The sequence below is a fragment of the Giraffa tippelskirchi genome, chromosome 1, assembly GCF_054371585.1.
Source record: "Giraffa tippelskirchi isolate mGirTip1 chromosome 1, T2T-mGirTip1v1.2.pri, whole genome shotgun sequence".
Taxonomy (NCBI): domain Eukaryota; kingdom Metazoa; phylum Chordata; class Mammalia; order Artiodactyla; family Giraffidae; genus Giraffa; species Giraffa tippelskirchi.
Window position 1 is genome coordinate 216,755,167 of NC_137275.1, and position 26,630 is coordinate 216,781,796.

At 41.4% G+C, this 26,630-nt stretch overlaps 2 protein-coding genes across 14 annotated transcripts in view; one reads left to right on the forward strand and one right to left on the reverse strand.

Moving 5' to 3' along the window:
* The window catches only part of FKBP15 (FKBP prolyl isomerase family member 15), a 54,508-nt gene extending 41,023 nt beyond the window's left edge, over positions 1-13,485 (reverse strand). For 7 of the 12 annotated variants that reach the window (XM_081527378.1, XM_081527347.1, XM_081527353.1 and 4 more), the window contains exons 1-4: positions 13,404-13,485; positions 7,510-7,625; positions 1,697-1,781; positions 1,088-1,157 (exon numbers count right to left, since the gene is read on the reverse strand). In XM_081527378.1, coding sequence (XP_081383504.1) covers positions 1,088-1,157; positions 1,697-1,781; positions 7,510-7,625; positions 13,404-13,456 — 324 coding nt within the window. In that variant the 5' untranslated portion in view covers positions 13,457-13,485. Of the gene's footprint in view, positions 1-1,087; positions 1,158-1,696; positions 1,782-7,509; positions 7,626-13,129 lie in introns of all 12 variants that reach the window. The other 5 variants (XM_081527425.1, XM_081527405.1, XM_081527414.1 and 2 more) reach the window with 1 other exon arrangement.
* Positions 13,486-13,801: 316 nt separating this feature from the next.
* The window catches only part of SLC31A1 (solute carrier family 31 member 1), a 35,106-nt gene continuing 22,277 nt past the window's right edge, over positions 13,802-26,630 (forward strand). For both annotated transcript variants that reach the window (XM_081527543.1, XM_081527565.1), the window contains exon 1: positions 13,802-13,889. The gene's annotated coding sequence lies outside the window, so the exon portion shown is untranslated. The remainder of the gene's footprint in view (positions 13,890-26,630) is intronic.

A 26,630-nucleotide genomic window follows, 5' to 3' on the forward strand; every position in this document is an offset into this window, starting at 1 on the left:
CTAAAACATTTCCAGCTAAAACTGTATGCTGAAGATTTATCCAAAATAATCTGAGCAGGAGTATAAGGAACACAGGTTGGAGTTGAGATGAAAAAGATTAATAACTGTTAGAGTTCAGGAATGGATATGTGGGTGTTTGTCATTTTAGTCCCACTGTTTTTACATGTGTTTTGCAAATCTCCAAAATTAAGCTTTTTGTTTTTCATATACATGAGTGTTGTCCATTACTTCAGCTACCCTGAACAGGTAATCTTCTCTCTCAGTGTCTCACAGTTTCTGAGGTACCTGGACTGCATGTCATCTGGACCTCTGAAATTCTATTGTTTCTTATGTGTATTTTAACAATGTTCAAAACCTTCTGGAGAAGAATTTGAAGCTAGATACAATCTACACTGGCCACCTGATGCAAAGAACTGACTCCTTTGAAAAGACCCTGATGCTGGGAAAGATTGAACTCGGGAGGAGAAGGGGACAACAGAGGATAAGATGGTTGGATAGCATCACCGACTCAATGGACATGAGTTTGAGTAGGCTCCAGGAGTTGGGGATGGACAGGGAAGCCCGGAGTGCTGCAGTCCATGGGGTCGCAAAGAGTCGGACACAACTGAACAACTGAACTGAACTGAACTGAACAATCTACACAAGGAAATCAGTCTCTGGCCTTCTAATCACATCGTTTTGACTCAAATCAGTATTTTGCTGTGTGATAAACTGCCCAACTCACTAAACTTTCAAAAAAGATACACACACACACACACAAGATAAACAGTGATCATGCTCTAAGCATTGCTCATTACCTAACAAAAGAATGAACTTGGTAAATGAATGACTCTAAGATTCTACAAATTCTTAAGCTAGATCCATATCACAAAGGTCAAACTTAAGGAATTTGAGTGGTTGAATTTGTTTTAATGCATAACAGTAAGCAAAATGTGACTATAAATATCATTATACAGCTAACATTAAAAATTCACATTAAGTACAATCATTCTAATCCTCTGATATATAAGACAAGTCCCCATAAAAACCAGTTCGCTGGTATGACCTGGGACACCTGAATATACATGAGACCAGGGGGCATTCTCACCTCTCCGGTTGTGTGATTTCCCAGGACTGCAGCACCAAATTTGCCCTGCTTTACATATTGACCATTTGTGCTACAGAAGTAAGAAAAACAGGTATTAACACTTCCTTCAAATAAGTAGAACCAGCTTTCAGACATTATATATCTCCCAATGGGAGAATGAAAGAGATTTAAGAAACACAGTAACCAACTGTAATGCATGGACTTTATTAGATTAAAAGTAACTGTTAAAAAGAATTCTAGAAGTAGGGAATCTAGTCATTCAGCCTCTAGAAAGGGACAGACACAGTTTATAATTTAAAGTTCTGACGCAACTTCTTTATTCTTTAAACATCTACTATTTATCTTTTAGTGGAGTGGCTTTCTCTGAACTTTTAAAAAGGCTGCTGCTGAGGCTATAAGCACTTCATAGACAGAGTACACAAGGAAATGGCTCTTCAAAGTTTTGTGTGCAAAACTGCGCAACTGAAACATTAAAAAGCATTACTAATACTTTGTCTATGGCAGGACTGAGTAGCCCTTTTACAATGAACAGAGGCCTATCGTGAAAAGACAGGAGCTTATCCCGCACCCCCAGGCAACTTCAGAAAGCGGTCCTTCTCAGCTACTTACTAACGATAAGCATGGACTGCTGTGGCAACCAACACTGTGGAAGTGCCTGTCGTGGTAGGCGCTGTTTTTGGTGTCCCCTGATTTCCTGATGAAGAGATGGAGAAAACAAAAGTTGTCATTCATTTCTTGCTTGAAACTGATTTTTAACCATTAAAGCAGCTTCAAAATTCTTCTTAGAGTTGATGTTATAATGCTTTCACGACCTTTGTCCTCATCTGATCCACAAAAGGGCCCCTATGGTTATGGCTGGGGATGAAGAGACTGAGCTTTACATGATGACAGCAGCAAGCCTAGGACTAAAACTCAGGATTCTGGCTCCATTCCAAACAAATCTTTGCGCTGGACAAGAAGCACTGTCTAGAAAGCAAGATCACATTCCATCTACTGTCTCTTCTCCTTCCAATATTTTAACAGCAATAATTAGTAAAAATGAAGTTGTTTCCCCTTCCCTTACTTTCAGAGTTGAAAATTTTTGATATTAAGATTACATTCATTACTTTCGCAGTGGTAAAGCAACACTAACATTTAAAAATAGTACATTTAGAGTAAATCATATATTCACACCCACCACAAGAACACACTGATGGAATAGTGAGAACACAGGTGTGGACACAGCAGCTAAGAACTTATTTTCAAAAGAAACCTCATTTGATTCTTTTTGTTGTTGTTAAAAAACAAGGCAACAGGCCCAAAATGGAATCACTGAGCCTAAGCTCCAATCCACTAAACGGAGATTCAACAAAATCACAGTTTTGGCTCTTCAAGAAATGGAATCTTAAACCAATCAGGAATGGTCTGATCAGAACCAGATAGATAATGTGTGATAGATCTCTATCTCCTAAAGGAAACTGACCTTGTAATAAGCAACCTACTGTTTTGCCTAGCATGATACTAGAATCCCTTATGCCTTGTTTCTGCTCCTTTCTGCCCATAAGAGACTTTCATTTCATACAGCTCTTCATCGCTCCTATCTACTAAATTGGATGCTGCTCAATTCTAGAAAGGAAAGGAAAGGAAAGTGAAGTCGCTCAGTCGTGTCCGACTCTTTGCAACCCCATGGACTGTAGCCCACCAGGCTCCTCTGTCCATGGGATTTTCCAGGCAAGAGTACTGGAGTGGGGTGCCATTTCCTTCTCCAAGGGATCTTTCTGACCCAGGGATCGAACCCGGGTCTCCCTCATTGCAGGCAGATGCTTTACCATCTGATGCCACTTAATTCATGAACTGCTGAATACAGCCAATAAAATTCTTTAAAATTTAGTCAGTTGAATTTTATTAACAGTATTGACACATTTTTTCCTGTTTATATAGAGTACACGGACACTGTAGAAAACTTGGTAAATTCAGAAACACACAAAGAAAATAAAAATGATCTATAATCTCACCACCGAAAAATAAACATCAATAGTATGATGTATTTATTCCTAGCCCTGTTTCTATACACATAAACTTGTCAGCTTTTTCATCTTTTTTTTTAAACAAAATTAATGATATGATTTGGCAATCTCCTTTTCTCACTTAGTATACACATTTCCTTATATTCTTCAAAAGAGTCTCCAAAACAAACATAAAATAGTCCTGAAAACGCTTTTTGATGGTTAAATTACTACAGAGATTACATTCATAACTTTACTTTCACAGTGGTAAAGCACTAGACTCCACTAGAATTTATCCAATTTCCTACCGTTTGACATTTTTTGGGGCTGTTTCTGATTTTTCTCTATGATAAATAACACTGAGGATAAGCATCCTTAAAACATGCATTTTTGCTATGTACCTCTAATAACTTTCTTAGAATTTCCAAACGTGAAATTATGGAGTGTGGAAATTTTTAAGGTTTTGTTACAACCTGCCCAAATGCCCCTGAGAAATGCCACTGCTAGTTTACACTCCCACTAGCAGTATGAATATACCAGCTTTGCATCCTTGCCAACAAGAGGAGATGAGCTTTCTAAATCTTTACCAATGGGATGGGGGCGTTAAGGAAAGGGGAATGCCATCTCACGGTTGTTTCCATTAGCATTTATTGATTACAGGGAAGCAGAAATTCAACATTTTCTATAGATCTGTATTGGCCATTTATTTTGTTTGATTTTGATGAATTGCCCATTTTAGGTTGTTGGTTTATTTTCCTAGTCTGTGGTGTTCTTGTTCTGATTATTTTGTAAAAACCGACAACAGTACTTTCCAGTTGTATGTATGTGATGCTACAGTAAAACTTCTCTCTGGAGAAGCAGTAAATGACCAAGAAAAAGAGAAACTCAGGCTGCAGTTAACACTGAAAAAAAAAAATTACTGTCTCTCCAAGGCTCTCATCTCCCTACCTATCATCCTGAAAATGGAAGGCTGTTCATGGATTTGCTAGAGGGATAAGCAGTCAGATGTCACAATCATAGGATCTTCTCATTGGGTAAGCATTTCTTCCTCTCTGAAATCAGGATTGTTCAGATTCTTGAATTCCCTGCTCATGACGATTGCTTTTAATATGTGATTTGAAATCTTTTTCTCCAGCAAGGTTTTTTTGAATTATAGTTTTAGGTATCCGTTTTGTTTTCTTCTTCAGAGAATATATATATATGTATATTCCCTATGTTGAATCTTCTGTTATCTTCAATATGTCACTATCCTTTGAAAATATTTTATCTCTTAAATTTTTTAGTTTAAAAATGTCCTCTTATCAGCCTCCTATTTCTCTTAAGGCGTAACCTGTTGTGTATATTCATACTGTGTTCCTTCTAGTTTAGCCTTCATTTCTGAAATAATTTTTCTGATATCTCTAATTCTTGCCTGAGTCCTGTCACTTACTTCTGGGATTTTAAAATTCTCATTCATATTCTCATTTCATGTCTTTATGTTACTTTCCTAATGGTAATAGGTGGCTGCAGTTTTGACCTAGTCGTTAAGAAACATTCTCACAGAATAGAGCTCATGTTGTAGGGATATTAATTCTGTTCCTTGCTCTTGTAATAACTTTGCATGGAGTTTGATACTTTTCTATTGTTTATTTTTATGTGAAATTTGCTTTTCTGAACTTTTAGACAAAGGCATGGTCCAGGGTGGCTTTCTTAACTTCATGCAACTCACTTCTCTGTTGTGAGGATTCAAAAAAGCAGGGGGGCTTCTGCCTGAGACTTCCTGATTCTCTTCTAGCCCTACTTTTATCTGAATCTTCTCTCCTTTGCTTTTTCCTTTTTTTAAAAAAATGTATTAATTTGGCTGTACTGGGTCATAGTTGCTGCACTTGGGATCTTTAGGTGCGGCTTGTGGGATCAAGTTCCCTGACCAAGGATCTACCCCGGGCCCTCTGCATTGAGAGCACTGAGTCTTAGCCACTGGATCACTAGGGAAGTCCCTAACCTTCACTTCTAATATCCTTAACCTCCTCAATTTTAATTCCACTCCCAGCAGGTTCTTCTCAGGGTGGGGACCTCTCTGAGAAGGTCATCATAGAGGGTGCGTCTCAAAGTTCATAAAAGCAAGACTACTCCAGTTCTTCTAGTCCCCATCATCAACCCCTTGTACTCGGCCAATTAAAACAGGCAAAACGCTTTGCAGTTCCAGCTTGGCCTGCCGTATTTCCCATGAACACCTGTTGGCTACTTTGGGGTTCTCCCATTCTCAGAGGCAGATATTATCCCACTGCTTCCTGGTTTTCTCCCACGCAAATGTTGATACCATGCAAGCTGTGTCCATACCAGCTTATACTTGGGAGGTTCATGAAGATCCTTTTTCAATTGGTTTTATTGTAAATATTATCCATAAGTTTGTCTATTTTATCTAGTTGCTCTGTTTCTGTAGAGCTCTGAAGAGATTCAAGAGCCATGCTGCAGCCATCTCCTTCTCTACAATAACTTGTTACATAAATACTCCTTGAACAGAGAGCATCTCCTGTATTACTAGTTTTTATATTATTTGTGAATGCCTACATAAGACAATATAGTTAATTTTTCATTTTAAATACCTCTATAATTCCCCCTTTAAAAGTATAATTAATTCACAGTTGTTGTTTTCTAATTTTAAAAAAATCAAGTTAATTCACTGGGTAGGGACTGAGGGTATTTGTTTTTTTTATCCACATTCATTAACTCAATCACTATAAATTGAGTCAGAAGTACACTGCTAATGAAAAGATGTGCCAGAGGAAATGTAAAAAGCACAGCCTACTAGAAATCTGGCTAGATTATGGCTTGGAGAATAGGACCCACAATCCAGGACAAAGCTGTCAAAAGTGACAGGTAAGACTTAGAGCAGGGGTCTGCAAACACTGTATGTAAAGGGCCAAACAGTGAATGTTTTAGACTACAGGCCATACAGTATCTGTTGCAAGGATTCAACTCTAAATATCCTAACAGCACCCTCAGTGTCAGCACTGTGCCTAGCACAAAAGACACTCAATAGTTTCCTTTCTTCCAACAAAAATTTAATATAATGTCTCTTACCACTTGTTCTGCTCTGGGTTATTTCTTTCTTTTTTAAAAAATATTTTAACATCAACTGTTGTTTGCTAATTTATTTATCTACTTGTTTATGTTTGGCCACACTGGGTCTTCATTGCTACATGGGCTTTTTTTAGGTGCGGCGAGCAGGGACTGTTCCCTAGTTGTGGTGTGCGGGCTTCTCACACGCACCTTGCGGTGGCTTCTCTTGCGGAGCACGGGCTCTAGGCACACAGGCTCAGCAGGTGCAGCACGCAGGTCAGCAGCTGCAGCACACAGGTCAGCAGCTGCAGCACACAGGCTCAGCAGCTGCAGCACACAGGCCAGCAGCTGCAGCACACAGGCCAGCAGGTGTAGCACACAGGTCAGCAGCTGCAGCACACAGGCCAGCAGCTGCAGCACACAGGCCAGCAGGTGTAGCACACAGGCCAGCAGCTGCAGCATGCAGGTCAGCAGCTGCAGCACACAGGTCAGCAGCTGCAGCACACAAGTCAGCAGCTGCAGCACACAGGCTCAGTAGTTGCGGTGCGGGGGCTTAGTTGCTCTGCTGCATGTGGGATCTTTCCCAGACCTGGGATTGAACCCGTGTCCCTCGCATTGGCGAGCGGACTCTTATTCATCACTGGACCACCAGGGAAGTTCCTGGGCTATGTCTATCAGTCCCTCACTCCTCTTCAGACTCTTACACAAAGACAGAAAGTGCATAGGAGGGCAGAAAAGTTTTGGAGTAAGTCAGATCAGGGTTCAAATTTCAATTCTGTCACTTACTGCTTGTGACCTTAACTGTGCCCCTAAACCTCTCTGAGCCTCTAAAATGGTGGCAGTCTCACCTATTTCACAGAATTGTTAAATCAGACAATCCAGGTAAAGTGCCTGAGACCAGACATATGGCAGGCATTTAAAAAATATTAGACTCTTCTTTTCTCTTTTTATTCAACAAATGTTCATTCATTATTTCTTGTGTTCATCATGATGAAAGGTATAGGTGATACAGCATTGAGCATCATTCTCTAGTTGGGAAAAATTCACTGTCGGCATATATCTAACCCATCCAGGTGAAGGATGTGAAAAGCAGCTCTTCCTTCTTGCCAAAACATTGGACAGTGCCAACTTAGAGTGCCCTGGGCAGAGTTTTGGACAGTGGTTTCCACGTGGAGCAGAAGAGCTTGCCTGTGACCTTCCTCCATCAGATTCCAAAAATGAGCATACTACCTAGCTGCCAGAATTCAGAATCTGAGAGCTCAGAACAGTATGTACCTCACTGGTGGTGAGCCTGGTCAAACTGATTAAGGATGGATGACCTGGCATGTCACCTTTGGAAGGCTGTTTATTGTTCCAACTAGCCTGTCAGAGGTCAATCCTAACCTCTTAACTTACCGGTTGGTGCTGTTCCCTGGCTTTTCTTGGGTTGCTTTGGAGCTGTGTACTGGAAGAATTCATTTCCATGGCCAGCAGCTGCCTGATCCAGTCCAAAAAGAGAGGCCAATCTGGTACTGTTGCAGAAAATGAAAATGACATTTCATTTGACATATTTCAAACCTGGGATTATTATAAAAGCTGCTCATGCTACAACCTTGAACAGATCCCTCCTTGACTATATATCCCACCACTCAATATCAGAAGTAGCAGCTAAGTATCTTTGAAATCAAGTCTTTATTTCTGATCTGAGCAGCAAAAAATGGCCTTGCCCATTCACAGGACTTTGGTCAAGGTGTCTCTTTTTTCTGGACCTCTGTTTCTTCACATGTAAATTAAGGGGATTAGTCCAGCTGTCCTCTATGGTCTCTTCAAACTGTACATTCTTACCTTTAGCAAGTCATAGTTTCCTATTTTTTACTAGTTTATTACACTGAAGTAAAATTGTATTACAGAGAATTCCTGGTGGTACAGTGGTTAGGACTCTGAGCTTTCAAAAAAAAAAAAGAAAGAAAAAGAATATTATCACCTTTTAAAAAAACTGTATTATAAGTTTACTCCATCAAACATAGTCCCATCTGTGATTCCATCTTTCGTGGCAGAATCATTCTTTTATCATCCCTTGTGATGACTCTTATGCCCCAGCTATACCACTGAAACTGCTCTTACTAAAGTCACCAAAAATCTCTTTGTTAATAAACAGTTTGTTTGTCTTTATCTTATTTGGCTTTCATGCTGCCTTTTTACACTGTCAGCTAATTTGTTCTTCTTTAAACAAACTCTTCTTTTGACTTCTGTGGGGATATCTGCAAGGGTGGGAGGAGGGACTGGCCCAAATAAGAGGTCAATAAATGTTAATGGGATCCCTTTCTTATTGTCTTTCCATCTCTCTGGCTCATTTAACTACTTGGTCTCTTCTACCACTGTCCAACTTTAAGCATCCATGCTCCAAGATTCATTCTCTCCTTTGGCAATCTAATTTATTTACCTTGATATCAGTGCTATCAAAATGTTGATGATGCTCAAATCTGTATTTCTAGCACAGAATTTGTTCTGAATGCCAGACAACACAGATACTCCACAGGGAACACAAATGCAACATGGCCAAACCAAAACTTGTATCTTCCAATGCCCACTGCCCAATAAAACCTGTATTTACTCTTGTGCTTCTTCTCCCTGAATGACATTTTGTGTCAGGGTCCTCAAGACCACCTTCAGGCTCAGTGATTTGCTAGAAGGACTCGCTGGGCTTAACACATAGTTATAGCATAATATATATAATATTATACTCAGGGCTAAGGTCTATTAAAACAAAAGGATACACAGCAAAATCAGCAAAGGGAAAAGGTGCACTGGAGCAAAGTCCAGAGGAAACCAGGAACAAACTTCCAAGAGTCCTCTCCCAATGGAATGATACAGAACATGTTAAATTCCTCCACCAATAAGTTGTAATAAGGTGTGAGTGTGGTCTGTCAGGAAAGTTCATTAGACATTCAGTGCCCAAGGTTTTTTATGGTGGGCTAGTCACACAGAAGGGGCTTTCCTGTGGCTCAGCGATAAAGAATCTGCCTGCTAACACAAGAGACAGAGGTTTGATCCCTAGGTGGGGAAGATGCCTTGGAGAAGGAAATGGCAACCCATTCCAGTATTCTTGTCTGGGAAATTCCAAGGCCAGAGGAGCCTGGTGGGCTACAGTTCATGGGGTTGCAAAGGCTGGACACAACTTAGCGACTAGAGAGCAACAGTCACACAGAAACCTTCTAACATGTACCAAAATTCTAGACTCAGTGTCGGCAATTATGAATAAAGCTGCTAGAAATATTAAAAAAAAAATTCTAGACTCCCAGAAGAAAGGCAAGGTTCAGTATAAACCATATAATTTGCACAAACAGTTGAGGCACAGTGAGCTACTCTTATCATTTGTGGAAAGCTTTATATCACTGTAGCGAACTGTCAATCAAGTTCCCAGCTGCCAGACAATGGTCAATCTTGTAAGCAGGACTTTCTAAGGATAACAGTCTCAGGTTCAACTGCAGGCTACGGTTACACTGTGGAACTTTTAATTTCTCATATAAGGCACAATCTTTCTAATCTCCAGTCTTTGGATATGCTATTCTCTCTGCTTGAAACATTCTTCCCCTGGAAGCTGCTCCTTAATCTCAAAGACTAGGTTAGCTGATCTTCCTACAGGCTCTTCATTCATTCAAGAAATATGCACCAGACCCTATGTTACGTGCTACATATATACAAGTGAGCAAAACTGGGTTCTGTTTTCAAGTAGCTTATATACTGTATGTAACAAAAGACTTAGATACACACTATATAACTGTAACTTATAACATGAGATATATAACAAGTGGCTATTATATGGAGTATAACATATAGATCATGTTAACATACTATGGAGTATAACATAGAGATCAATAAAAGTTATTCAGCCGTTTATCATCTAACATGGTAATTGATTATTTATTATGATCACTACTTGACTGTATGGGTTTCATAGGTGGCTCAGTGGTAAAGAATCCTCCTGCAATGCAGGAGTCATGGGTTTGATCCCTGGGTTGGGAAGATTCCCTGGAGAAGGAAATGGCAACCCACTCCAGTATTCTTGCCTGGAGAATCCCAGGGACGAAGGAGTCTGGTGGGCTGCTGTCTATGGGGTCGCACAGAGTCGGACACGACTGAAACGACTTAGCAGCAGCAGCAGTGCCACAAAGTGAAAATATAGGTCACTAACTACAGACCACCAAAGGGTTCCATTTCCACTTAAACCAAGGTCATACACTTTATATCTGAACTTTTTTTATTTTTGTCTTCATTCATATCTTGGTAGTTTTCCCTGCTTTCCAATAAAGTTTTTCTATGAGGGCTATTAAAAAAAAAAAAAAAAGAATCCTCCTGCAATGCAGGAGTCATGGGTTTGATCCCTGGGTTGGGAAGATTCCCTGGAGAAGGAAATGTCTACCCACTCCAGTATTCTTGCCTGGGAAATCCCATGGACAGAGAAGCCTGGTGGGCTACAGTCCTTGGGGTTGCAAAAGAGTCCAACATAACTTAGCGACTAAACAACAAACTTGACTATATTCTCCCTATGGTCTGGTATGTAACAGGCTCAATAATTGAACTCAAAGTCTAATCTAGCTCTGAGCTCCACTTCTCCAAAGCCATCTTTAGTTTAGGTAAAGTAAATATTGAAGCTTCCCAACAACTTTTTTTGGCTATTTCCCGTGGATAATTTTAATGTATAATACATACCAGCATTTTACAAAATAAATTTAATGTGATTTTAAACTAATACCTTGTTTTCTCAAGGTAGTGAGTATACTGTGAGTTTCCTGTAAATAGGGCCAGCAATGCCTACTTTAATGGGCTAAGAGGTTTCAATGAGATTACAAACAGAGAGAGCAGTGCTGGCCTACTCCACATTAAGATATCAACAAATGCTAATGAAATTTCGAGAAGACCAAGAGATCTCCTTTTACCTAGGGCAATCAGAGCAGGTTCCCTAAAAGAATTTTAAGATCTTAGGAGAGTTGAACAATGTCTTTAACTTTGTGAAAAATTTGCAAAGCTTAAAACCTTGTTAAGATTAACAGATTATGCACAAATCATTTTGCCCCAAATAAAACTTAACTTGCAACTCTCATGTTGTGCATCTTTTTTAGTGGAGAATACTTAGAAATTATAAGTAATATACAAGAGGAACTGAAAAGCAGCCACAGTGCTCACTGTCATATGTTCTACTTCCTTATAGGGAATCAGAATAGTAATAGCTGAATCAGGAAATGCTGGTCAAACTTTCTGTATTCTCAACCTTAACTTAAAAGTTCTCTGTATGCCTTTGTTTACTAAGCCTTTTTTCACTCAATTAGCTGTTGTCTGTGCTTAGGGGCAGAGTCTCATGCCTCCAACTAGCTTCTCAAGTCCTTGAAAAGCCTGCACAGGAAAGCAGCATAGCTGAGCCACCAAGAACTTATCTCAGGCCAGGAACTTGGGGAAGAGCACATGACTGTCATTATCTATCCAGGAATTTTCAGTCAGCAGTGTACTGCTTGTTGCACCCAAGTTGGAAACCCTAAACTCTACTCAATATTCTAATTTAATAACCTATATGGGAAAAAAATCTGAACAACATTGTCAATCAACTATACTCCAATATAAAACAAAAATTAAAAAAAAGTTGGGAACCCTAACATTCATTTAAACTTCCCTCCAACACTTTCACCTAGTGAAGAATGTGAACCTAAAGCACACTTCGTAAACTTTCAAAAGGTACAGCCATTTAAAAAACAGATTGTTAAGAAAAAAACATTCATCCAAATGGCTGACTACACAATCAACAGCAACAGGCTGGATGTGTGGAAATATTAGTAAATGCTTTGGGTGGAGTAGGGAAAAAAGGAACCAAAGATTGCTTAACTCTAACTGAGCAACCGAAAGATGAAAGATGAGACTAAGTGGATGCAGGCCATCCAAAGTGAGGGCAGGGGCGGAACAGGGCAGTGAGAATGAAAAGGGAACTTAGGATGGCTAATAGAGAACTAGTCACCATGCAAGTCAAAAGATCCTATTTAAGAGCAAAACAGAGCCAGTGCCATTTTATGTCAATTATGTACTGAACTCTCCACCAGGACTAGAAGCAATCTGAGAGCACACAGAGAAGCTTACTCATCTCTGTAACCTCTAAGCATTTAGTAGAATAAGGATTGTAGGATTGTCTGCTGGTGTTTTCATCATTCCTCGGTACCTTCTTAAATTGGTTAAACAGATGTTCAAAGAAAGTGAAAGTGAAAGTCCCTCAGTCGCGGATTCTTTGTGCCGACTCTATACAGTCCATGGAATTCTCCAGGCCAGAACTGGTTAAACAGATGTTCAAAAAAAGGCTCTGCAAACATCAGAATTAGGCAGTTCACAAGTCTGAAGGGAGTCAAGCTGTCTACCGACACACCACAAGGGAAAAGGTTAAAATGATTACTGGAAGAGACAAGGCCCTGCCTCTTGAAGTCCTGCACCCCAGACTGGTGTGTGTATATATATATATGTATATATATATATATATGTATATGTATATATACATATATATATATATATGTATATATATGTATATATATGTATATGTGTATGTATTGACTGGGGACAGGGGACAGCAACTGCAGTTTCTTACATGGGCTCTAAGCTTTACAGAGCAATTTCACAGTTATTATTCATTCAGTAGGTACATCCTAGAGCAGTCACTCACTATGTGCCAGGTACTGTGCTGAGCGCTGGACAGCAGGAACAGACTGAACAGTCCGTGTTCTATTAGGGCTTATAATCTAGTAGGTTCGGTGTGCAAAGATAAAGGTAAACACATCTAGCTGTGGGGATAAGAAAAAGAAAGCAAATTATTCTGCCTGGGGCCGTGGGAGAAGAGAAAGCAGCGAAAAGGTGACATCCGAGCTAGGCCTTGAAGGAAGCTGAAGCTGACCCACCAGGGCCAATTCTGAAGGGTCAACGTCTGTCCACGGAGCAGAGAAAGTCTCACATCGGCACCGGTGGACTCATAAAAATTCTTAGGTATTTTTATCAATAATCATACCCATTTCACAGAAGGAGAAACTGTGACCTAGGAAGCAAAAGTTCCAACGCTACGGCCATATTGCGCTTCAGGGGAGATGTCAGGTCCAGAATCCGGGTGGACAGACTCAGCACAGTTTCAGTTCTGCCCAGATTCTGGAAACTTCAGAGCACCGGAATGTGGCAAGGGTCGCTGGACCCGGAAGTTGCGAAGAGGTCTGAAAAGAGAGCGACCCCCTCCGACCGATCTGCCAGGCTCTCAGCCACGCCCTCTTGCCCCACGCTTCGGCACTCACCCGCCGCTAGGCGAGAGGAAGTCGGTGTCGTCTTCGTCGCCCGCACCGAACATCTCGCCGCCTTTCGCTCCGCGTCGGGGAGGAAGTCGGAGTGTTTCCAGAGACTTTCAACGCCGACGTCGTAAAATGCCGCGGTGGCGTGCTGCTTTCCGGCAAGACAAACTCTCGCATGGTTAGTGGCCGGGAGGAGACTAGGCTCTGGAGAAGGTGGAGCAAAGGCAAATGAGAGGACCTGGCGGGCGAGGCATGATGAGTGACGTAAGCTTCTCCAGCCCTCAGAGGCGGTGAGATCCGCAGGCGCTCCGAAACCCTGGACGGCGATTGGCCAGCGAGTCAGGGGGAGGGGTAGGGGCGGGAATCGACGCTTCGGTGGCGGTCTTGGACACGTCGCGAGGGTCAGAAGTGGAGGGGCTTCTGAAGAGTCCTGGAGGTGTGACGGACTAAGGATCTGAGAGAGGCACAGGTGGCGGGACTCGATCTGGGAAGGTAAGGCCTCTCCTGCCCCTCTCGCAACCCGGGCACGAACACAGTCCTTTCTTCTCCGGGACGAGGACCTCCACGCCACTCTGCTCTGCTCCGCGAAAGGAGAAAGGGCCCGGGACCGGAGGTCTGGAGACCTGAGCTTTCGGCCCAGCCCCCATTGGGACATAACTGGAGTGACCTTGGGTCAGGATGTTCCGTGCCTCCGTTTCCCTGTCTATAAAACGCTTCTGATCCCCCTCCCGCTTGTTCCCTGTGGCCGCCCTCGCTATTTGTTCAACGAGCTGTTTGTCCAGTGCTTCAGTGTGCTGGCTGGTCAAGAAGCTTTAAGACCTCAGAGGTCATCCAATTCAATCCCAGTCTCCTCGTAATCTCAGACTTCACAAATATGGAAAGACAGGAACTCAGCACTTGGATGACTAGTCCGAGGTCACACAGAGTAAAGGGCTGACTGGGGCTGGATCCCTGGTTTCTTGATTAGGGACTTAGCGAGCTGCCTGGTCAACAAGAATGTTATCAACCCTTAAGTACTGTGTTCTCTCACAGAGTGGGCATATCTCTGGAGAGAAGCTCCTTCTCTAGAGTCCACCTATGCAGGTGAGGAGCAGGAGAACTGGGATGTTCTGGGGGCTGGTGATGGAGAGGAGGAAACTTAAGAAGCTGAAAATCCCTGGCCCCAACCTTGGCCTGGGTTTTGCTTAATCTTCTTGCCACAAACCTAGGTCAACATCATTTGTTGTTGACTTCTCTCCAGTTTGCACTCTCTCTATCTGATATAAGCATTTCTTTGGTTAACCTGGTGTCATTTTTGGAACAATTCCTGGGTAGGCCTAACTTAGCCGAAGGAGGTGTGGATAAGCAGATCATGTCCCACCTTAGCTTCTTTACACAGATCTCAATCATATTAGGACAACACCCTTACCTGAAAGTTTTAATCTGTTAGCATGAACTCGGAGTGAAGTGGTTAGTAACTCCTTCCCAGAGATTTAATGCCTCTTAGCACTTAGCTTGTTCTGCTTTTTATTATAATTTGTGTGCCTCTATTAAATAGTAAACTCCTCAAGGCTGGTGATGGTTTTATTCATCTTGGTGTCTCCTGTGATGCAGAGCACTATGCCCTCTTGCCTGTAATGGGTTCTCCTTTACTCTTTGTTAGACTGAGTAGTGTAATTCAGCCTTGTTTCCTTATTCCTTAATTTGCTCTCAGCATATTTTTTTCCCATGTGACCCAGAGAGCCCAGCAATGGCTCTTGCCTTGTATAAGTAGCTTCCAGAAAGATAAAAGTGCTGTACTAGCCGTGAACTGTCTGGGTAGCTTAGTCTCTTTTGTCAACTGAAGATGACTTTAAAGTTGTTTAAAGCTCTAGGGAGGGAGAAAAAGAGGAATGGGAAAGCTAGATATTATATGTAGGTCTAATTTTTGTTTGTAAAGTATTCCTCTGTTAAATGGAGGGACAGGACTGTTGTCTGCTTCCTGTGTTTATTTTACAGATTAAGATGGTTAAAGCCGAGAAGGCTGACAGTGTTAAAGCAATGATGCAACTGGAGTCTAAGCACTGGAACTGGAATCCTTTGTGGTAGCTGTCTTTTGAATGTGAACTTGGCTACTCTGGGTGCAGGGGAAGAATAATCTACATAAGTAACAGCTCTTTCTTCCCCATCTCCCTAGGACTGGTTATTGTCATTCCATCACTGCAGCATCTGAATAGTGCTTTTTAAAAATGCTGAAGGGGACCAGTGAGCACTTATCTTGTGTTCTTGAGCTGGGAGTGTTTTTCAGCAAAACATTTTTTTTTTTAAACCTTTTAATTTTGTATTGGGATATAGCTGATTAACAATGTTGTGATAAGTTTTAGGTGAACATCGAATATCCAGGGTGTTTAAGTTGCCTTTCTAGATAGGCAGGAATCCTAAAATCTGAATCATGGATCAGCCTTTTTAGTGGTGGAGACACCACAAACATGCATGCCCAGTTTGCCCTTGTAGGACACAGCTGCTAGTTCTGATTGGCAATGGGAGAAAGGAGAAGACAGTGGTGAGGCTTCCTCAGTCTTCCAGGCTTTGTTTGTTTTTTTTAAAAAAAAGATTTATTTATTTACTTTTTTTTTATTTTTGGTTGTCCTGAGTCTTCATTGCTGCACACAGGCTTTCTCTAGTTGTTGCGGAGAGCAGGGGCTTCTCTTGTTTTGAAGCAGGGGCTCTAGGTGTGTAGGCTTCAGTAGCTGGGGTTCATGGGCTCTACAGTGTGGGACATGGGCTTAGCTGCTCCATGGCACATGGGATCCTCCCAGACCAGGGATCGAACCCATGTCCCCTGCATTGGCAGGCAGATTCTTAACCTCTAGACCACCAGGGAGGCCCAGTCTTCCAGGCTTTGGACTGTAGGATTGAGTGCACCTAAAAAAGCCACTATCTTCCTGAAGTAAAAAGTGGACTAGGAATCAGGAAACCTGAATTCCCGTCTCAGCCCTTCTAACTCTCTCTGAGCTTGGGCCAGGCTCCCTAAACACTACCAGACATCTATGAAATAGTACTGCTGGGGATACAGAGGTAAATAGGCACTACCTTGTCTCAAGTTTGAATAAAGCGTTTTTGTTTGTTTTGCTTAAGTATATAGCTTTTAGACATATTTGTGAAAGGTATTGACCCCGCTGAAGATTAATCAGAAAGCATTAATTTTAACAATTCCTTTAGAATTATCAACAGTTTTCCTATAGAGATGACAGTGTTTATATACAGGTACACCTATATTAATCTGTTCTGGTGAATGATTTTAAAACTAATAGTTTAAAATTATAACCAAGTTAGATCTTAAGTGTGGTGTTAGGATTATGAATTGAATGTAGGTTTGGGATTGGGATTCCAAGTGGAAGTGAGGAGGCAAGCCTTTCCAAGTTTAAGACAAGAGTTGCACTCTTATCTGATGCAATTAGGGCTAGTAACTGGCTAGCTGAAAAAAAAGTAAATTAAAGCAGGGAACGATACAGGTATTAGTTACCTGTAGACTTTAAGTATTTTATTTTAACTACATCTTTTTGCCATTTTTTTAACAGAAGTCTTTTCTTGGAATGTGGGTCTCAGGGATCTGCAAACTATAGTGTAAGGGCTAAATCTTCCCCTGGCCTGCTGCCTGTTTCTGTAATAAAGTTTTATTGGAATATAGCCATACTCACTTGTTTATGTATTCTCTATGGCTACTTTCATATACAAGGTAGAGTGGAGTATAGTTCTATCAGTATGACTCATCTTTACCTAGTCTTGCCTTAGCTTTCAGCTCGGTTTTCATAGACAACTTCTTGAGAGTCTGTATAGCATAGTAGTTAAATTCTTAATCTCTGGAGCCAAATTGTTTAGCCACTTATGAGTTGTGTAGGCCTTGGGTACATTGTTCAATGTACCTCCTTTGTAAAATAGAGACAATAATAGTATCTAGTTCCCAGGGTTCTGGTGACATTATATGAGGTCATTCTCATGTAACCTAAAGCATATAACCTAAAGCACTTAGAACAGTGCCTGGCAGGTAGTAAGTACTCAGTTAGTAATAGCTGCTGCTGTTGTTTTCCTCTTCTCATTTTTACTTCATTGCTTTACCTAATATTTTATTAAATTATATATTTAGGATAATAAACGCAATTGCGGTACATGGGCTTGTGAATAAACACAACCGAACCCTCAATCAACACAGTTTCACTGAGAGAGACAGCTAAAGTGTTGCTCCCTTGATACTGGAGAATAGCCTAGCTAATGTGTCATTAGTTAAATTGATTAAGAGAGTTCTGTGCAATAGTTTGCTGAGAGTTTAAGACAATAGTATATAGAAAAGGAGACCAGGACCATATTTGTCAAATACACTGAAGGCCAAGCTTGTACTTAGCCCAGTAGGAAATGGAATTTTTTATTCTAAATGACATGGGTGATATTTTAAAAAATGCAAATGGTTTAAGATGTGGAGCTGATGTGAGGACTGAGGGCAACATGGTAAACATTACTCAGGGCACTAGTATTCATCTGTTAAAAACCTCAATCCAGTGCTTCTTCGGATTATAATCTCAATTTTGAATTGAGAAAAATAAATGTTCTAGACTGAATTAAATGGCTTCTCTAAAGGTAACAATTTATACCGTACTCCTAAGAATCTGTTTCTTAAGCCCTCTTCCTCTCCTTGTTCCAGTTTACCTCTGCTGTTGATTCTTCTTTTTGCCTTCCTCACCAGACATGCTGCAAAAGAGAAAAAGATGACAAAGTTCTCACTGAAAAAGCAAGTGTTTCTACTGACAAGATGACTTCAACTAGTGGAATATGTCAGATAAGTCAGTAACCAGGCAGCACCCAGATAACTCTGCCATTTAAAGTTGGCAAACCAGGCATGGTTGAAAAGGGAGGGAAGAGAGAAGGCAGGTTGCTGACTGATGCCTGCAGTCTCACATGCAGATTTTAGCATAATAAAGCCGTCGAAAAAAAATCTTTTCTGTAGTTTGTGACTACGTATGAAAAGTGAGCAAGGGTCTGATTCTTAATCCTATTAGAACAAGCAGTTTATGCCAAGAGAAATCTTAGAGTAGGCACTGGGAAGGAAGTGCTTTTGAAGTTTCCATTGCTTTGAGTAATATCATTTCATGATTTAGGTAACATCCCCAAGCAGAGGAGGGGCCCATCCTTAGAAATACAAAGCCCTGCAGAGAAGGAAAGGGTTGAAAAGGGTCCACCCTACCTCTTTTCCTTTGCACAAAGGACCTAGGTTTTTGTATACAACCTGCTTTTGTAGGCTGAGGACATTGTGCAATGCAGCATAATGAGATGGAAACCTGCATGACAAAAGTAAATAAGAGAAATGATTTGGGGGGAACACGTGAAGAGAGCAAAACTCCAGCAACCAGTAAAATGTTAGCAGACCTTTTTTTTTCCAGCCAGTTTGAGTCTGTCCCTAAATAGGTAGTAGAGTTATTATAGAACTATGCAGGGTTTTTATGTAATTTTGAGCAGTTTAGAGCATCTAGAATGTATTTGTTCAGTTCATGAAATGAAAGAGGAATGCTGCTAACTGTGTCCCCACAGGTGCCCATTCCTCTCTCCTGCCTTTTCCAATGGCTTTTTATCAGTTCCCATCACCCTGTGCATCACCCACATCTTGGTACATCTCCTACTGTATTTTAATTATTTGTATGTATCCCTTCTTCATCAGACTGAGGATAGGGTTTCGTCATAGTACCTTCACTCAATAGGTGCACAATAAATTTGAATGAATGAACAAAAACTATATGAACAAATGAATGAATGAAGACACTGAGTTTCTCAGGTCAGACAGGTAATAAGCCCCAAGAGTCAGATATTGAACCCAGGTCTTCTGATTCCTAGAACCCCTGTCCCCTGCATTAGCAGGCAGATTCTTAACCACCAGGGAAGTCCCAAGTCTGTATGTTTTCAGTGACATGAAAGTGAGCCCTGTGTGTGACTTGGATGTCTCCTTTCAGAGATTAATTTTGTCCTCTAATGAGAGAGCAAGCTATCATTAATAATATCTCATATTTACGATACCTTAGAATTAGGAGGTATTTTGACTTATTTGATCCTTACAAACCTGTGAGATGGGTAGGGTGGGTATTTTTATATCCATTTTGAGTTCAGGTGATTTGCTTAATATAGCTGATATATGGCAAACTAATGTCTATAGCTGAGAGCCTCTGCTGCCTAATCCAGGGCTGTCCCCACTGTTCTCACACTTTTCATAAAACACTGAGATCTTAACATAAATCATACTTAAGCATTCATGGTTAGCATGGTGGAAATGTGTTTAGACTGCAAAAGGGTCCTATAAGAGGAGTTTGAAAGGGTGCATCTCCTGAGTGCTTTATTCCAGGATGTGGCTTAGCCAACAACAAAAGGTATCAGAGAAGTGGAGTATAGTAACTGGGAGATCCACTCCCCACTGGACTTAGGCCCTTCTATCATTGCATAACTAAAAGACCTTTTCAGTTTGTTTGTTTGACATATCAAATTTGAGTTGTCCTATTCGGTCCAGGCAAATAAAAGCTTTTCGAAAGGCTTTTGTGAAGAATGTAGTTGTATACTTGATCTTCTTTGTAGAGAAAGGTGAGAGTGGGCAAGAGAAACAAAAGAGCTTATATATTATTTGTCACTAAAACAGGATATGTAAAGCTCAGAAACTCCTCCTGCTGCTGCTTCCCGGCAAACTGTCTGGAGAAATCGTGGGGGTTGGGGAAAGTAGCTAGCCCAGCGTTACAGAAGCTGGATCGAGAAGCAGATGTTACGGGCTCAGGTGACTAAAGAGTATATTAGCATCATTGGGACTTTCTTGACTGTCCAGTGGTAAAGACTCCAGGCTTCCATACTTCTACACTTCCACTGCAGGGGGTACAGGTTCAATCCCTGGTTGGGGAATAAGATCCCGCATGCCCTGTGGCCCCCAGTTAGTATCAATCAGTTCAGTTCAGTTGCTCAGTTGTGTCCGACTCTTTGTGACCCCGTGGACTGCAGCACGCCAGGCTTCCCTGACCATCACCAATTCCTGGAGCTTGCTCAAACTCGTGTTCATTGAGTCGGTGATGCCATCCAACCATCTCATCCTCTGTCGTCCCCTTCTCCTGCCTTCAATCTTTCCAGAGTTAGTATGGGTGTTTACAAACAATATGCATATACTCTTTTCCCTTTAAAAAATTTTTATAAATGATAGTATACAGCATCCCGTCTTTTTTCATCTCATAGTATACCCTGGAAGTCATTCTCTATCAATATGTAAGAGCTTCTTCATTGTTTATGGCTACAAAGCAGTCCATTCTATGGAAATTAATTTACTTCATCAGTGCCCTATCAATGAATGTTTAGCTTGTTTTTTCAATATTTTTTGCTGTTAAGGATAGCCCTGCAACAAATATTTTTGTTCATATAACATTTCACATATGTGTCAGTTTATCTGTAGAATAGGTATTTAGAAGTGAAATTGTAAATGAACAGTGAGAGAGATGAGAAGGTATCATTTCCTTTAAAATATCTTGATTTAAGTAAGGGCCAAGTATAAGCAGTCTCATCAAAATGATGTTGAACTGAGAACTTACCAAAAGTCACCACATCACAATGTCTAAATCAGGCTTTAGTGTTATTCAGTGAAGTATTACTCAGGGTATTATTACACTGTAAGGGGAATGTTATAAACTAAGGACAAAAGGGGACTGTCTCCTAGCTACTTTTACCAGTATTTGCCATGTAGAAGATTAGCTGTTTTTTACAGTCCATGTATGGACTGAAAGTGAAAAAAAAGAGAACCTAATTCTGTCTGTTTATATGTGTTTTTTTTTTACTGGCTTCCCAGTTTTTTGTTTTTTGTTTTTGCTGATTGTGGGATGAGTTATAACTTTGTAAAATGGGTGATACCACAAGAATCTCTTGCCTTTTAGAGGAGCTAGAAACCTCAAAGCAGACCAGAATTAAATCATCCCCTCCTACCTTCTTGACCAAACCCACTCACCTTTCTTCCCTCCCTTCCACACCTCCATCCTTCTTTCTCTAGGTGCCTTAAGCCATTTGCGAAATCTGCTCCATAAATAGCAGGTTTCAGCTAGAATCTCCATCCTCTTCATCTCTAAATTTCCTATAACCCCTGGGGCAGGAGGAGAAGGGGACGACAGAGGATGAGATGGTTGGATGGCATCACCGACTCAATGGACATGAGTTTGAGTAAACTCCGGGAGTTGGTGATGAATAGGGAGCCTGGCGTGCTGCAGTCCATGGGGTCACAAAGAGTCAGACACGACCGAGTGACTGAACTGAACTGAGAAGGTACTTAGTAAATACTTCCTGAGTGGAGTTTGGGTAGATGTCAAAGTCATCTAATCTAGCTTCAGCTTTGCTACCCTCTCAAGGTGACATCTTCCTTTTACCTGCACAGTGTGACACACCCTCCAGCCCACCAGTATGCATACTTGATATGATTCAGGAAGAGACAAAAGACCAAGCAAATTATCTTGGAGAGGAGTTTGTGTCTGTGTATGTTTAAGGAAAGGTACACACACACATCAGGTTTCCCTGCTGGCTCAGACAGTAAAGAATTTGCCTACAATGCAGGAGACCTGGGTTTGATTTCTGGGTGGGGAAGATCCCCTAGAGAAGGGAATGGTAACCCACTCCAGTGTTTAGGGAATGGCAACCCACTCCAGTGTTCTTGCCTGGGAAATCCCATGGATAGAGCCTGGCAGGCTACAGTCCATGGGGTCGCAAAGAGTTGGGCAACTAACACACACACACGATCCTTCTGGCTCCAGGTGCCATTGTTTGTACTGCAGTTAAAAAATTGGAGCCTTATTTATTAAGCTACACACAAGTGGTAATTATGGATTTAGACTTGAGAAAGTGAAAGTGTTAGTCATTTAGTCATGTCCGACTCTTTGTAACCTCATGGGCTGTAGCCTGCCAGGTTCCTCTGTAATTCTCTAGGCAAAAATACTGGAGTAGTTAGCCATTCCCTTCTCCAAGGGATCTTCCCCACCCGTAGATCGAACCTGAGTCTCCTGTATTGCAGGCAGATTCTTTGCTGTCTAAGCCACCAGGAAAGCCTGATTTAGACATATTCAGTAGGAATAACCTACTTATTTTTAGTCTTCATCTCAGAATAAACATGTATTTTTTTATTCCCGCAGATCTCATTTTATGTGTATATAATCATAAAGATAAACATGAATATTAGATGAACACAAACCCTGTCAACTTATGATTTTAGAATAAAGAAACTTGTCTATGGGCCATGCTTTAAGTACTCATAAATTCTCTGTGGCACAGCTCTGATAATCTCTGTGGGATAGAAGATGACTAGGCTTACTTACGGACTGTAACTCCTGTAGTAAGGTGAGAGAAGTATAGAGCCTAGCATGTAAGTTACCCAGATGGGTCCCATCTTTTCAAATACAAGCTTTTTTTAATGCCAGATTCCCAGGGAAAATTACTGCTAGGGAGTGTCAATGAGATGCCTCACTAGATTTCTTTCTGCCTGTGATTTGGACAACTTGTAAAACGCCCACGAACTTTCTGGAAACTAACCATGAAAAGAGTTTCGTTTATTATGGCTTCAAAAATAGCCAAGGTGTATGGTGCTGTGTTATAGCTTAGAATTAAGGGGTAGAGTTAACTACCTCTTACCTATTCTTGAAAAACTTAGAATGTAGAAAATATAAGATGGGCAAAAACATCTTATAATGTATATATTTACATTTCAAGGTTGCTCTTTGAGCAGCCTTTTTCCTTCTCAAAATCCTAATGAGATGTCTTTATAAATATAAAAACAAGAGAAGATATGTTGTCATGATTTACAATAAATATTTGATCTTCATCCCATTTCTGGCTCAGAGCTAAAACCCTTGGAATTTCCTAAGTGGCTAGAGTTGGGTTTCCCTGGTGGCACTAGTGGTAAAGAACCTACCTGCCAGTTCAGGAGACAAGAGACGTGGGTTCGATCCCTGAGTCGGGAAGATCCCCTGGAGAAGGAAATGGCAACCCACTCCAGTGTTCTTGCCTAGAGAAATCCATGTACAGAGGAACCTGGCAGTCTACAGCCCATCGGGTCTCAAAGAGTCAGACATGACTGAAGCAACTTAGCACAGAATTATCAAGGTGTCTGTTGTTAGATTAATAAGGTGACTTCTCTAAGGATGGGGGCTAGTTGCCTGTGAAACCAGCTACAGTGACTAGAGGGTTGGAACTTTTGGCCCCTGACTTCTTGGTAGGAGGAAGGGGCTGAAGATTGCGTTTAATCACCCATGGCCAATGATGGAATCAATCATGCCTATGTAATGAAGCCTCCATAAAACCCCAAATGGACAGAGTTCTGAGAGCTTACAGGTTGGGGAACCAGAACGCTAATATGTATCACCATGCAAGCCCCAACCTACAAAGAGAGAAGTTCCTTTGTTCAGAACTTCATCCTGTATATCTCTTCATCTGGCTGTTGATTTGTCTGCCTTAATATACTTTGCAATAAATTGGCAATCTAATGATTAAATGAATTTCCTTAGTTCTGTGAACCATGTGATGCTAGTGGTAAAGAGCCCACCTGTCGATGCAGGAGACATAAGAGACACAGGTTTGATCCCTAGGTCTGGAAGATCCCCTGGAGGAGAAAAAGGCAACCTACTCCAGTATACTTGCCTGGAGAATCCCATGGACAGAGGATCCTAGCGGGCTACAGCCCTTGGGGTTTCAACGGGTCGGACACAACTGAAGCGACTTAAGCACTCACCCATGAGCCACTCAAGCAAATTTTATAGAACTCAAGGAGAAGGGATTGTGCGAGCCTCTGACTTATAGCCTGCTGCTGCTAAGTCGCTTCAGTCGTGTCCGACTCTGTGTGACCCCCTGGACTGCAGCCCACCAGGCCCCTCCGTCCATGGGATTTTCCAGGCAAGAGTACTGGAGTGGGGTGCCAGTGCCTTCTCCGCTAGCATGTGAAATGAGTGCAATTATGTGGTAGTTTGAGCATTCTTTGTCATTGCCCTTCCCTAGGTTTGGAATGAAAATTGACCTTTTCCAGTTCTGATATGCTCATATACAACTTATTCTAAAATTCTAGAATTGATTAAACTGTTCTCACACTTCAGATTAGCTCACTACTCTTACTTTTTGATATTTTAAAACTTATACTTATAGCCAGTGGATCACAAACACAGGCTTGCAATTGACAATCTAAAGTGAAAGGCAATCTTGTGGGACTTTCTAATCTGCATAATCTGATGCTATCTCTGAGAAGATAGTGTCGGAATTGAGTTGAATTGTAGGACACCCGGCTAGAGTTGGAGAACTGCTTAGCAGCAGGGAAACCACCCATTAAAAAAATCATCTTTTATCATTAGAAAATAGAGATTAAAGAAGCCTGAAACTTGGAGACATTTCAAAGACTATAAATGCAGATTGGAATCAAATTGAAGCAAATTACTGACCACCTGATTCAACATGGGTGAAGAACATCCTTCCCTGTGAAGTGCAGTGGATAGGGTTCACGGGCACACCCTGAACACTCCCGAAATGAGAATAACAAAGGTTAGAAAGAAAAGTTAGCCATGGAGTAGCTACGTGTGCGCTCATGTGCGTGCTCAGTCGTGCCTGACTCTTTTGCGACCCAATGGACTGTAGCCCGCCAGGCGTCTCTGTCCAGGGGATTTCCCAGGCAAGAATACTTGAGTGAGTTGCCATGCCCTGCTCCAGGGGATCTTCCCGACCCAGGGGTCAAACCCGAGTCTCCTGCATCTCCTGCATTGCAGGCAGATTCTTTACCCACTGAGCCACCTGGGAACCCAAGCGGGAAATGGACGAAGGACAAATCAAAGGATTGGAGGGGATTATACCTATGCAAAATTTAGAAAGGACAGTAGATTAAGAAGTAACAGTAATGACTATTGAGGGCTTACTGTGTTTAGGCACTGCGCTAAGTTCATGTTTTAGTGCACACTGTCACAAAGTAGCTGCTGTTCCCATTGCCGTCTTCATGGAAACTAAGTATACTACTGCCTCAGTGAGCTCTTCATAACAATCCCTATAAGGTAGGCTACTTTTATTACCTGATTTTAGAACTGAGGCCAGAGATATTGAGTAATTCACCCAAGGGCCCACAACCAGCAGGTACAGTTTTACCAGTTAGAGAATGAGTATAACTTCCTTGCATACTTGGAGAGCCGCCATAAAACAGAAGAAGAAAATATCTCTTCTGCCCACAACTTCCTCCTCATGTTTTTTGTTTATTTTTAGTGGTCTATTCAGGATCTCAAACTGAACCCCCATTTTCAGACAAGCAGGAGCTGATGATTAGGAACAAGCCCTGGAGTGCTCAGCTGGGAGCCAATCTTAATTTCATTAATCACTTTGGGAACTATTCCCACAGTGTGTGAAAGAAACTGCTGTCAGATTCCAAAGATGAGCCATTTTGTATTAAATTTAGTGTTAACCCAGAAAGTTCTTTGATTATTAGGTGGTTCAGTTCAGTTCAGTCGCTCAGTCGTGTCTGACTCTTTGTGACCCCATGGACTGCAGCATACCAGGCTTCCCTGTCCATCACCAACTACCAGAGCTCGCTCAAACTCATGTCCATTGAGTCGGTGATGCCATCCAACCATCTCATCCTCTGTTATCCCCTTCTCCTCATGCCTTCAATCTTTCCCAGCAATCAGGGTCTTTTCCAATGAGTCAGTTCTTCTCATCAAGTGGCCAGAGTTTCAGCTTCAGCATCAATCCTTCCAATGAATATTCAGGACTGATTTCCTTTAGCATGGACTGGTTGGATCTCCTTGCAGTCCAAGGGACTCTCAAGAGTCTTCTCCAACACCACAGTTCAAAAGCATCAATTCTTCGGTGCTCAGCTTTCTTTACAGTCCAACTCTCACATCCATACATGACTACTGGAAAAACCATAGCTTTGACTAGACCAGACCATTGTCGGCAAAGTAATGTCTCTGCTTTTTAATGTGCTGTCTAGGTTGGTTATAGCTTTTCTTCCAAGGAGCAAGCATCTTTTAATTTCATGGCTACAGTCACCATCTGCAGTGATTTTGGAGCCCAAGAAAATAAAATCTGTCACTGTTTCCCTTGTTTTCTCATCTATTTGCCATGAAGTAATGAGACTGGATGCCATGGCTTGGAATGAAAACTGACCTTTTCCAGTCCTGTGACCACTGATGAGTTTTCAAAATTTGCTGGCATATTGGGTGCGGCACTGTATCAGCACCATATTCGGTGGTGGTATGTGTAAACTTT